At 41.5% G+C, this 13,008-nt stretch overlaps 1 protein-coding gene across 8 annotated transcripts in view; it reads left to right on the top strand.

Moving 5' to 3' along the window:
• HAUS6 (HAUS augmin like complex subunit 6) overlaps window positions 1-13,008 on the top strand; it is a 53,531-nt gene that overhangs the window by 1,160 nt on the left and 39,363 nt on the right. For 4 of the 8 annotated variants that reach the window (XM_002707973.6, XM_089317585.1, XM_089317577.1 and 1 more), the window contains exons 2-5: window positions 2,234-2,329; window positions 5,296-5,374; window positions 7,438-7,570; window positions 9,754-9,898. In XM_002707973.6, coding sequence (XP_002708019.3) covers window positions 2,234-2,329; window positions 5,296-5,374; window positions 7,438-7,570; window positions 9,754-9,898 — 453 coding nt within the window. The remainder of the gene's footprint in view (window positions 1-2,233; window positions 2,330-5,295; window positions 5,375-7,437; window positions 7,571-9,753; window positions 9,899-13,008) is intronic. The other 4 variants (XM_089317591.1, XM_070052751.2, XM_089317565.1 and 1 more) reach the window with 3 other exon arrangements.

The raw sequence follows: 13,008 nt of genomic DNA, 5'->3' as shown, positions 1-13,008 counted from the left end.
CTACACTTCCCTTCTTTTCCGCGACATTTTCCGGTTTATTATAATTTACACTGTAATGTTTAGAGCTGCAATTAAGTTTTGTTTGGAAGTTACTACAGTTAACTTATGCAGGGTTTTTCCTACAAATCTGTTAAACACTGACCCCACTGGAATAGTATTTATCAGGTTAAGGTGATGTATTTATTAAAACTCCATTTATGCCACATGATTTAATGTCCCACAGCAGTCTCATTTTCTGTGTACTGGCAGAGAACCTGAAGCTTCTGGGCCCTGCTGAGAATGATTCTCAATACCATTCCATCCTTCTCTCCTGTGTTTTGGCCATCTTAGTTTTCTCTTCACTGGCTTATCTGTCAGTGTAACTGCAGTCTGTTCTCTGCCCTTGAAAAAATATTTTTTTTTTTAAAGATCTATTTGAAAAGCAGAAGCAGAGAGAGAGAGGTCTTCCACCCAGTGGTTCACTCCCCAAATAGCTGCAGTGGTGGAGTTGGGCTGATCCAGAGCCTGGAGCTTCTTTGGGGACGCCCATGTGGGTGCTGCTTTCCCAGCCCATAGCAGAGAGCTAGATCGGAAGAAGAGCAGCTGGGGCACGAACTGAGAGAGGAGGAGAGAGAAGGAGAGAGAGAGATCTTCTATCTGCTGGTTCATGCCACAGATGGCTGCAGCGGCCTGGGCTGGACCTGGCCAAAGCCAGGAGCCTGGAATACCATTCTAGTCTCCCATGTGAGTGTAGGGGCTCTACATTTTGTTTGCTCATTTTATTAAATATGGCAAAATTCATTTTGGTTTCTAGTTCTATGGGTTTCTAGTTTCTGTATCCATGTAGTTGTGTAACCGCTTTTCTTATAAAAGTTAAATGTACACTTACTATAATGCAGTGATCCCATTCCAAGGTACAGATTGAGCATCCCTAATCCAAAAATCTGAAAGCAAAAAAAGTTTTTGAGCAGCTGATTTTTTGGATTAAGGGTGCTCAAGAAGTAAAGTGTATGCAGATATTCCAAAATCTGACACACTCTGGAATCTGAAACACCTCTGATCGGAAATATTTTGGATAAAGGATATTCAACCTGTGTTTAGGTAAAAGGTTTGCACTTGAGGAAAAATTATGAATTGCATAGCAGACATTGTATTAGAAGGGAAGCAAGGCTTCATAGTTATCTAGGCCTGAATTATGGTAGTAGTTGGTCTGGAAAGAAGAGACCCTTCATTTATTCATTCAGCAACTAGTTATTAGGATAGTTCTAGGAGTAAAATTTGTGGTAAAGACCCTGGATTCTGGTCAAGTGACATATTTCAAATCCATGCTTTTCCTCTTCCTGATAATGTATTTTTGGGCAAATTCAGTAAGTCTGTAAATCTAACTTCTCTCATCTGTATAATGAGAATGCTGTAGTTACTATCTAGTGTTATAAGATGAAATGAAACGATGCAGGTCAAGCAGATAGCACAGTACTTAACCTCATATGATGACAGAAAAGATTAGGTAAGAGTTACTGTCTATATATAAAGTCTTTTTTTTTTTTTTTTTTTTTAAGATTTATTTATTTATTTGAAAGGCAGACTTACAGAGAGGTAGAGGGAGAGAGAGGGAGGTACTCCATCTGCTGGTTCACTCCCCAAGCGGCCACAACGGCAGGACTGTGCTGATCCAAAGCCAGGAGCCAAGAGCTTCCTTCAGGTCTCCCACAAGGGTACAGGGGCCCAAGGACTTGGGCCATCCTCCACTGCCTTCCCAGGCCACAGCAGAGAGCTGGATTGGAAGTGGAAGCCGGGACCTTAACTTGTGTCCATATGGGATGCTGGCACTGCAGGCTTTACCCACTACGTCACAGCGCCGGCCCCTACGTGTAAAGTCTTAAAATAACGCCTGTCAAGTAGGAAACTTTGAGAAAATGTTAGCTATTTTTGCTTTTATGTTTTATATCATCATCATATCATAAGGCATGGTTCTCTGTTTACCTAATTTATTAGGTCCTTTCTGTAGAATTTTTTCTTTGCAGTGAATCAAGTCCTGCCAGTTTTCTTCTGTTGGATTTATGTTTCTAGAAGCAGAAAATAGAAACTTGTTATATTTTTTAAATTGGTTAAAAATGTATGTGAATGAGAAAAATTAATTTGCCTTGACCTCTTGAATTGAATGAAAAGTATTAATTTGTATCAGGCTTATTTAACTTTTGATTATTTTTAGTTTTATTAATCTTTTTTTCCCTCTGTTTCATTAAACCACCAGGAACATGTTTGATAAACTGAACCGTGATGCCTTTCAGATAGTTTCTTATTTTTTGTTTCAAACACTGGACCAGTCTCTCACCAAAGAAGTTTTCAAGTAAGGAAAAAATTGTCTCATTTTCTTAAGTAGTCATTCTAATATTTGAAAATGGACTATTCCTTGTTATAAGCCAGCATTTTAACTTTGGCCTTTGAGTGGATGTCAAAAGATTCATGATTGAGTCTTAGAAATTTAGTGTTTAACTTTCGTAGATATGAAGATATGAGTGGTTTTTTCTTTGCCTTTTTTTTTTTGAAAGATTTATCTGTTTGAAAGGCAGAGTGACAGAGAGGGAGAGAGAGAGAGATCTTCCATCTGCTGCTTTACTTCCCAAGTGGCCACAACAGCCAGGTCTGGACCAGGCTGAAGCTAGGAACCAGGAACTCCATCCTTGTCTTCCAAGAGGATGGCAGGGGCTCAAGCACTTAGGCCATCTTTTGCCGTCTCCTCAGGCACATTAGCAGGAAACTGGACTGAGAACAAAACAGTCAGGATTGTCTAATTTTACTTCCTATTTCTCTGTAAACCTTTTATTTTTTCAGAGAGATATATATATGATACATGTAAAAGCATCAATTACTATAGGCAAAAATACTTTCAATTAAATATAGTCTATTTTTATATGCTGTTAAATATTAAATGTTTTAAGAAGGAGATAGCTAGGCCTGGTTCTGAGTTACTTTGCATGTAATTTGGGTTTGTTCTGTTTGGAAAAACTGTTTAAATTTGTTTTGATGTTTATATTGTACCATCACTGCTTATAATAGAAGAGTAACAAGTAAATCCTTTGTTGAGGGCATTATTTTTATTTTTGGTAATGTATTCTTTTTTTTTTTTTTTTTAAGATGTATTTATTTTACTTGAAGAGTTACACAGAGAGAGGAGAGGCAGAGAGAGAGAGAGAAAGAGCGAGCAAGGCCTTTCATCTACTGGTTCACTCCTCAGATAGTGGCAACAGTCAGAGTTGAGCCGATCTGAAGCCAGGAGCTTCTTCCAGGTCTCCCACATGGGTGCAGGGGCCCAAGGACTTGGACCATCTTCTACTGCTTTTCCAGGCCATAGCAGAGTGCTGGATTGGAAATGGAGCAGCTAGGTCTTGAACTGGCGCCCATATGGAATGCCAGCACTGCAGGCGGTGGCTTTACCTGTTACGCCACAGTGCCGGCCCCTGGTAATCTATTCTTATATTTTGACTTAAATTAAACTTGTGAGTGCCCAAAGAACAAGCATTTTTAGAAACTTTTCTTGGAAATTCCTATCATTATGACATAGGGCTTCTTCTTTCTGAATAAAAATAGAGCTCTTTTTTTTTTCTTTTTTCTTTCTTTTTTATTTTTGACAGGCAGAGTGGACAGTGAGAGAGAGAGACAGAGAAAGGTCTTCCTTTACCATTGGTTCACCCTCCAATGGCTGCTGCGGCTGGCGCGCTGCGGCCGGCACATCACGCTGATCCGAAGTGGGGAGCCAGGTGCTTCTCCTGGTCTCCCATGCGGGTGCAGGACTCAAGGACTTGGGCCATCCTCCACTGCCCTCCCAAGCCATAGCAGAGAGCTGGCCTGGAAGAGGGGCAACCGGGACAGCATCCGGCGCCCCGACCAGGACTAGAACCCGGAGTGCCGGCGCCGCAAGGCGGAGGATTAGCCTATTGAGCCGTGGCATCGGCCAAAATAGAGATCTTGATTTTTCCTGACTGAATGTTATGACTTAAGCAATTCAGGAAAATATAAACAGGGAAGTAGAAATCACTCCTAAACCCATCAACTAGAAACTCACTGTTATTCTAGCCTTTCAGTCTTTTTTTTTCTATGTATATTAAAATATTTTGTTATAGAAATTAAAAAAATGAGGTCTTAAAAAAATAATTATGCCTCAGAGTAAAAATTTGGGCGAAACTAATTGTGGGAAAACAATACGTAAATTTTAAATTCTGGTATTTTTGACCGAAAAACTAAAACAAAACTTTTCATATTGTATCTTCCTTAGCTACAAAAACAGTAGCATTGCTGGACTAAGATATGGGTTATCTCTGGGATTCATATTCTGTTTTGGCCACTCTTCTCTGCTTATGTGTATCCATTTATGTTTCTCTCATGCAAGTTTTTTTTTTCTTTGAAAAATTTGTTGATTTATTTGAAAGTCAGAGTCACAGAGAGAGAGGGAAAAGCTCGATCATTTGTCCACTGGTTCATTCCTCTGATGGCTACAATGGCCAGGGCGGGGCCAGGCTGAAGCCAGGAGCCAGGACTTTCATCCAGGTCTCCCACATAGGTGCAGGGGTCCAAACACTTGTACAATCTGCTGCTTTTCCCAGGCCATTAGCAGGGAGCTGGATGAGAAGTGGTGCAACCGGGACTTGAATAGGTGCCCATATGGGATGCTAGCATCGCAGGAGCAGCAGCTTTACCCATTATGCAATGCTGGCCCCCTCATGCAAGATTTTTAAAGATTTATTTATTTGTTTAAAAGGCAGAGTTACAGAGAGGAGAGAGATCTTCCATCTGCTGGTTCACTTTCCAAATAGCTGCAACAGCTGGTTTAGGCCAGGTGGAAGCCAGGAGCCAGGAACTCTATCCAGATCTCCCACATATGTGGCAAGGTTCAAGTACTTTGACTGTCTTTTGCTGCTTTGCCAGGTGCGTTAGCAGGGATCTGGATCAGAAGTGGAGCAGCCGAATTCTGTCACACTTCGCCACAATGCTGGCTCCTCATGTAAAAAAAATTTTTTAGGTCCAATATACTAGTTTATACCATTAATCCAATGGGTCATTGAGTATTGTTCTTGTCAGCTGATTTTCTGAAATTTTAATAACTGCTCATTCCTTCATTAAATATGTCCTAAATTGAACTGAACTGTATAGATAATTATAAGGCAAATGACTGTTTCTCACAAGTCGGTATCTTTAGCTGAAAATCTAGGAATGCTAGCTTTATTTAGCCTTATGTTTCCAGTAGGAAATAAGTTTGATTTTAATAAAAAATGTATTGCACTTGTTGATAATTCTAATGTTTTTATTTTTGTTAAGATTTTGCTGGCCTCCATTTGACCAAAAAAGTGAAACTGAATTCCGGAAACATTGCTATGAATGGTTAAAAAAGATTTCTGTAAGTATTCTTTTTTTGAAAGATGCAAACTTTAGAATGTTACAAACTAACATTAATTTTTTAGAGGTACAGTCTCTTTTTAGAAATTTTAACGTATTTATATGAGAGAGACAGACAAGACAGGTAGAGAGAATGATCCTGTTCTCTGATTACTCCTCAAATGCTTGCAGTGCCAGTGTGCTGAAGCCAGGTGGCAGAAACCTAATTACTTGAGCCATGACCATCGCCTCTGTAGGAAGCTGGAGTCAGGAGCTGAATCTGGGATTCATATTTAGGCAGTCTGGTATTGAATGCAGACTTCTTAACTGGCATTTCAACTTCCAGGCCAAATGCCTGCCTCATAAAGGATGCATTGTTTTTACTTTATGCTAGGGGTGCTCATTTGGCACAGCATTAATATAGCACTTGGGATGCCTGAATCCCACATCAGAATGCCTGGGTTTGCATCCTGCCTCTGCTCCTGATTCCAGCTTCTGACTAATGTATACCCTGGGAGGCAACAGATGATGACTGAAGTAGTTGGGTCCCTGCCCATCCCATGTGGAAGACCTGGATTGAGTTCTGAACTCATGGCTTCAGCCTGCCCTGGGCCCATACATTGGGGAGCACTTGGGGAGTGACCCAGTGGATGAAACGTAGGATCTCTCTTAATCTGTTTGTATTTCTCTGCCTTTCAAATAAAATGCAAATAAGAAAAAATTTTAAAAAAGGCTAAAAATAGCTGATGTAAGTTAAAAAGGAATTACTAAGGAAATCTTAGAATAATATTGTTTGATTTTTGGTTGAGATTCTTTGTATTTTTCAGATACCAACTTTGCTGGCTAGGTTTACTAGAAATAGACTTCAGAGTTCATGGGAGTAAATATCACAATTTTAATTAATTTATTTTAAAGATTAATTAATTTATTTGGAAGGTAGAGAGACAGCGAAATATTTCATCTTCTGGTTTACTCTCCAGTGACCACAAGAGCCAGGTCTGGCCCAGGCTGAAGGCTGGTCTTCAAATGGGTGGCAGGGGCCCAACTACTTGGGCTGTCTTCTGCTTTCCTAGGCTGATTAGCAGAAAGCTGAATTGGAAGTGGCACTTTGATATGGGATGCTGCCTTGCAAGTAGTGGCTTAACCTGTTGGGCCATGATGCTGGCCCTCAGAGTTTTTAAAGAAAAGTTTTGATCACAGATTATTATGGCTGTTTTCTCCAATGGTGTCAATTGCGGCATTATTATTATAATTTTTTGTGAACAATCCATTGAGTTTAGAAAAACCAAAAAATTCAACTTGTGGTTACAGTAGAATAAACTTTGTCAAGTTTTTTATGCTTTTAAAATTGTATAATGATACTAAGGTGTGGGCTGAGGCTGGTGATGTTCCAAGACCTCACTGTGGAAATTGGATATGTCCGAGCCACTGTTCTATGAGGTGGGGTGCTGATGGCTGAGACGCCACCCTACAGTGTTCAAGGACATACTCAGCTTCTGCTAAAAGACTGCCATGCCCTTTTAAAAAGCATATAAGGCCGGCGCTGCGGCTCACTAGGCTAATCCTCTGCTTGTGGCGCTGGCACACCGGGTTCTAGTCCCGGTCGGGGCACTGGATTCTGTCCCGGTTGCCCCTCTTCCAGGCCAGCTCTCTGCTGTGGCCCGGGAGTGCAGTGGAGGATGGCTCCTGACTTCGGATCAGTGCGGTGCGCCGGCTGCGGGTAAAGCTGGCATTCCATGTAGGTGCTGGTTTCAGTCCCGGCTGCTCCACTTCTGATCCAGCTCCCTGCAAATGTGCCTAGGAAAGCAGCTAAGGTTGGCCCGAGTGCTTGGGCCCTTACACCCATGTGGGAGACCTGGAGGAAGCTCCAGGCCCCTGGCCAGGCACAGCCATGGCCTTGTGGTCACTTGAGAAGTGAACCAGCGGATGGAGGTGCTCTCTCTGTCTCTCCATCTCCCTCTCTCTGTAACTCTACCTTTCAAATAAATAAATACATTTTTTAAAAAGAAAAATGAGCAATGTGATGTAAATATGAACTATGAGTATTGTTGGTAACATTTTCGAATCCTCTTATTTTTTCCATAGGCTGAGTGTGGAAGTAGCTTTCCTCAAGTTGTTGGCTCCTTGTTTCTTTCTCCTGGTGGTCCTAAGTTTATTCATTTGATGTATCATTTTGCAAGATTTGTTGCAGTAAGATATATTAAAAATAATTCAAAAAGTAAGTTAAACTTATAATAGGAATTTTGTTTGGATTGCTAAATTGTTATTGTTCTTCACAATATTTAAATCCTTAGGAGATTTTAATAAAGCCAGGTAGAATTAAAATACTGATTTACCTCTAAAAGCAAATTGTTAATACTATTTTGGAATTGTAGTTTGAAATCTTATATTAAAATAGGTTTCTATTCATGTATATATTTTTTAAAAAGACTTATTTATTTATTTGAAAGTCAGAGTTACACAGAGAGAGAAAGAGAAGCAGAAAGAGAGAGAGAGGTCTTCCATCCACTGGTTCACTCCCCAATTGGCCGTAACGGCTGGAGCTGTGCTGATCTGAAGCCAGGAGCCAGGAGCTTCCCTCATGTCTCCCACGTGGGTGCAGGGGCCCAAGGATTTGGGCCATCTTTCACTGCTTTCCCAGACCATAGAAGGGAGCTGGATGAGAAGTGGAGCAGCTGGGACTCGAACCGGTGCAGGGGCCCATAAGGGATGCTGGCACTGGAGGTGGCGGCTTTACCCGCTACACCATGGTGCTGGCCCCTGTATGTTTTTATTTATTTTATTTTATTTTTTTGACAGGCAGAGTGGACAGTGAGAGAGAGAGACAGAGAGAAAGGTCTTCCTTTTGCTGTTGATTCACCCTCCAATGGCCGGCGCACCGCGCTGATTTGATGGCAGGAGCCAGGTACTTATCCTGGTCTCCCATGCGGGTGCAGGGCTCAAGGACTTGGGCCATCCTCCACTGCACTCCTGGGCCACAGCAGAGAGCTGGCCTGGAAGAGGGGCAACCGGGACAGAATCCGGCACCCCAACCGGGACTAGAACCCAGAGTGCCGGCGCCGCAAGGCGGAGGATTAGCCTAGTGAGCCGCCCTGTATATGTTTTAATATAAATGGAGAAACACTTTTTATATAAGGCAAAATAGTAAATATGTTAGCCTTGTGGACAACATAGGAGGGTCTATGTTGCATATTCCCTTTTTGTTTGTTTGTTTTTACAGTCTTTAAAATGTAAAAATCATACCACTTTGTTGGACTCACAAAACAACTAGTTCTTTCTTAAATGCTTTTTCCATTTTTAATTTAGAAATATATTTTTAAGATGTAATTGTACTGCTCATTCTATTTTATATTTTAGATCTAGTGATTATGGCTGGCCTCTAATACATTATTTTAAATGTTGTGTTGAATATTTTCTCAATTTTTTGTTTGTTAATGGCAATGTGTTAGAAATTTCTGTTTTAGAGAAAGTGGATTTATTACTAGTTCATACAAAACCACAAATTTGATTTTACAAGTCACGACTTAAAATAATGCTATTTGTAGCATATTTCCTTCTACCAAGCAAATCATCTTTGACGAATCATTTATATAAATGCATTTTATAGAAGATCATCTTTTTTAAAAATATATATTTATTTATTTATTTGAAAGGCAGTTATGGAAAGAAAGAGAGAAGAGATCTTCTACCTACTGGTTCACTCCTTAAATGGTTACATTGGCAGGGGTTGTGACAAGCCAAAGCCAGGAACCATCTATCCAGGTCTTACATGTGGGTGGCGGGGGTCCATGCTCTGCTGGCTTCTCTGGCACAGTAGTGGAGTGCTGGATATGGGATATTGACATCACAGGCAGTACCTTAATCTGCTGTGCCACAAAGCAGGCTTAAAAGGTCATCCTTTATTCACATCAGTTATATCTTTTTATGTATGTAGTATATCTAGCTTTTAAGGAGTTCTTTTTTTTTAAAATTTCTTTAAAAGATTTTATTTATTTATTTGAGAGGTAGAGTTACAGACAGTGAGAGGAAGAGACAGAGAGACAGGTCTTTATTCTGTTGGTTCACTCCTCAAATGGCTGCAACAGATGGAGCTGTGCTGATGCGAAGCCAGGAGCCAGGTGCTTCTTCCTGGTTTCCGTGTGGGTGCAGGGACCCAAGCACTTGGGCCATCTTCTGTTGCTTTCCCAGGCCATAGCAGGGAGCTGGATTGGGAGAGGAGCAAACAGGACTAGAACCAGCGCCCATATGTGATGCTGGTGCTGCAGGTGGAGGATAAACCTAGTGCACCACAGTGCTGGCCCCAAGGAGTTCTTAATTATATGATGTTAATTAAAATTCAACATTTTGTTATGTTTAACCTTTTAAATTTGCCTTCTAAGATCTTATTTGTCTTCCATTTAGATTCATCGTATTTTGTACAGACATTTAACCTAAAGCCTCAAGATTTGCACAAATGCATTGCCAGATGCCATGTAGCACGTAACAGATTTTTACAAATTTTGCAAAGAGAAGATTTTGTTACTCAAAAATATCAGGAAAATGCACAGTAAGTGATACTTCAATAGTTAGAAAATATTTCTTTTTAATCACATGCTAGCCATATAACTTCAGAAGAAATTATACCTACTTCAAAACACTGCCTATTGTCTTTTGATTTTAAAGCCAGGTAACTTCTGAAACTTTTTTTGTTAAGATTGATTTATTTATTTTTAAAAGATTTATTTATTTATTAGAAAGGCAGAGTTACAGAGAGGCAGAAGCAAGGAAAGAGAGAGAGAGAGAGATCTTCCATCTGCTGGTTCATTCCCTAGATGGCCTCAATGGCTGGAGCTGCGCTGATCCAAAGCCAGGGGCCAAGAGCCACCTCTAGGTCTCCCATGTGGGTGCAGGGCCCCAAGGACTTAGGCCATCTTCCACTGCTTTCCTAGGACATAGCAGAGAACTGGCTTGGAAGTGGAGTAGCCAGGACTCGAACCAGTGTCCATATGGATGCTTGTGTTGTACGTGGCAGCTTTACCTACTACTCTGTAGCACCGGCCCCTATTTATTTATTTGAAAGGCAGAGTTACAGAGAGGCAGAAGCAGGGAGAAAGAGGTCTTCCATCCCTTGGTTTACTCCCCAAATGGCCTCAACGGCCAGAGCTGGGCCTATCTGAAGCCAGGAGTCTGGAGCTTCCTCCGGGTCTCCCACGTGGGTGCAAGAGCCCAAGGACTTGGGCCATCCTCTACTGCTTTCCCAAGCCATTGCAGAAAGCTGGGTTGGAAGTGGAGCAGCCGGGCTTGAAATGGCGCCCATTTGAGATGCTGGCACTGCAGGCGATGGCTTTACTTGCTACACTCCAGTGCCGGCCTCATTTCTGAAACCAAATGTATTGTAAAGGGGACATTGAGAATAAGAAAAGATCATTTTAGTACAAAAAAATTCAGTTTTCAGGGAGAATTTTGTGGTGTAGCAGATTGAATTGTCACTTGGGATGCCTGCATCCCATATGAATCCTTCCTCTGTTTCTTATCCTGCCTTCTCCTAATGATCCATGGGAGGAAATAGGTGATGGGGCAAGTGCTAAATTCCTTGTGGAAGGCTGGTTTAGGTTTCCTAGTTCCTGGCTTTGGGCTGGCCCAACGTTAGCTGTTTGGGGCATTTGGGGAGTGATCTAGTAGATGGAAGATTCTCTCTCTCTCTCCCTCTTTCCCTCGCTCCCTTGCTCCCTCGCTCCCTCTCTCTCTCTCTCTCTCTCTCCCTGTCTTTGTCTCTCCCTATCTCTCTGTCACTCTGCATTTCAAATAAATAAATCCTAAGTTTTCTAATGTTTTATTTCTTTACATGGAAATAAAGAATTAAGTTAGAATTGCTGTGTTCTTTATGTCTTGTGTCTTTTCTTTATTACATCCTTTTATGTCCTGATATTTCATTCTGTAAATTTTCTGTCTTAGCATAGTACATTACTTAAAAGTCTGTTTAATATTTTGTTGAGTAGATATTTCATTAATTATGTAATTCTTTAAGTAGTCTATAATATTTTTAACCATTTCATTACTAATTTGTATTTATTTTTAGATTTTTAAATTTATTTTTATTATTTGAAAGGCAGAAAAAGAGATAGAGAGGTGTCTTCCATCTGCCAGCTTGCTTCCTAGATGTCTGCAATAGCCAGAGTTGGGCCAGGCTGAAGCCAGGAGGCCAGAACTCGATCCAGGTTCCACGTGACAGGGACCTTAGTATTCAGGCCATCTTCTGATGCCTCCCAGGATGTGCCTCAGCAGGAAGGTAGACTGGAAGCAGAGGAGCTGAGACTCAAACAAAGGATACAGATGTCTAAAGCAGTATCTTAACTGCTGTGCCAATTGCCAGTTGCCTGCTCCTATTTGATTTAGATTCACCTATTCAAGAAACTTTCTTTTGAACTGTATGGGGGCAGATATTGTTTAGGCATGGGTACAATGGTATTAAGACAGACAAGGCCCTTATTCTCAAAGAATAGGTTGGGTCTTTATTTTTTTGCAGTTAGAAACAACTGCAGTAAGGTAACTTTTTGAAGATTTATTTATTCATTTATTTGAAAGGCAGAGTTACAGAGAGGCAGAGGCAGAGAGAGGTCTTCCATCTTCTGGTTCACTCCCCAAATTGCTGTAATGGCCGGGAGCTAGGCTGATCTGAAGCCAGTAGCCAGGAGCTTCTTCCAGGTCTCACTGGGTGCAGGAACCTAAGCACTTGGGCCGTCTTCAGTTGCTTTCCCAGGCCATAGCAGAGAGCTGGATTGGAAGTGGAACAGCTGGGTCTTGAACTGGCGCCCATACTGGATGCTGGTACTGCAGGCAGCAGCTTTACCTGCTACACCACAGCACCGGCCCCAGTAAGATAACTTTAAAATACTTTGTTATCTATTACAAAAGCTAGGGAATCCTTCGAAACTATCTCAGAACTGAAATGTCTGATCGATTGCATTAGATAGCATTTATTTTTAAAGATGTTTATTTATTTTGAAAGAGTTACTTTGGAGGGAAAGAGAGAGAGAATGCGAGAGAGATTTTCCATCTCTGGTTTACTCCCCAGTGCTGGGGAGGCCAATGCCAGGAGCCAGGAGCTGCTTCTTGGTCTCCCAGGTAGGTGTTGCGTGCCCAAGCACTTGGGTCATCCCAAGCATCCAGGCCATCAGCAGGGCGCTGGATTAGAAGTGTAGCAGATAGGACATGAACTGGCATCTATGGGATGCTGGCATCACAGGTGGTGGGTTTACCTGTTATGTCATGGTGCCGACCCCTAGATAACATTTGTTTTTTTAAAGATTTTTTTTTTTTTTTAATTTATTTGAGAGGTAGAGTTACAGATAGAGAGAGGTAGAGACAGAAAAGTCTTCCTTCCGTTGGTTCATTCCCCAAATGGCTGCAACGGAGCCAGGAGCTTCTTCCGGGTCTCCCATGTGGGTGCAGGGCCCAAGGACTTGGGACATCCTCTACTGCTTTCCCAGGCCATAGCAGAGAGCTGGATTGGAAGAGGAGCAGCCAGGACTAGAACCGGTGCCCATATGAACCAGCTCCCCTAGATAACATTTAAATTTACCTCATAGGTAGGTGAGACAAGGATAAGGGAGCAGAGTAGTCTCATTGACCTTCTCCATTCTTCTCAAGGTCAGACAGTGTACTATGCTAGAAATT

The sequence above is a fragment of the Oryctolagus cuniculus genome, chromosome 1 (assembly GCF_051225735.1).
Source record: "Oryctolagus cuniculus isolate XC-2025 breed Fujian yellow rabbit chromosome 1, ASM5122573v1, whole genome shotgun sequence".
NCBI lineage: Eukaryota > Metazoa > Chordata > Mammalia > Lagomorpha > Leporidae > Oryctolagus > Oryctolagus cuniculus.
The sequence above is the reverse complement of the archived record's forward strand: the minus strand, read 5'-3'. Positions and strand labels throughout refer to the sequence as shown.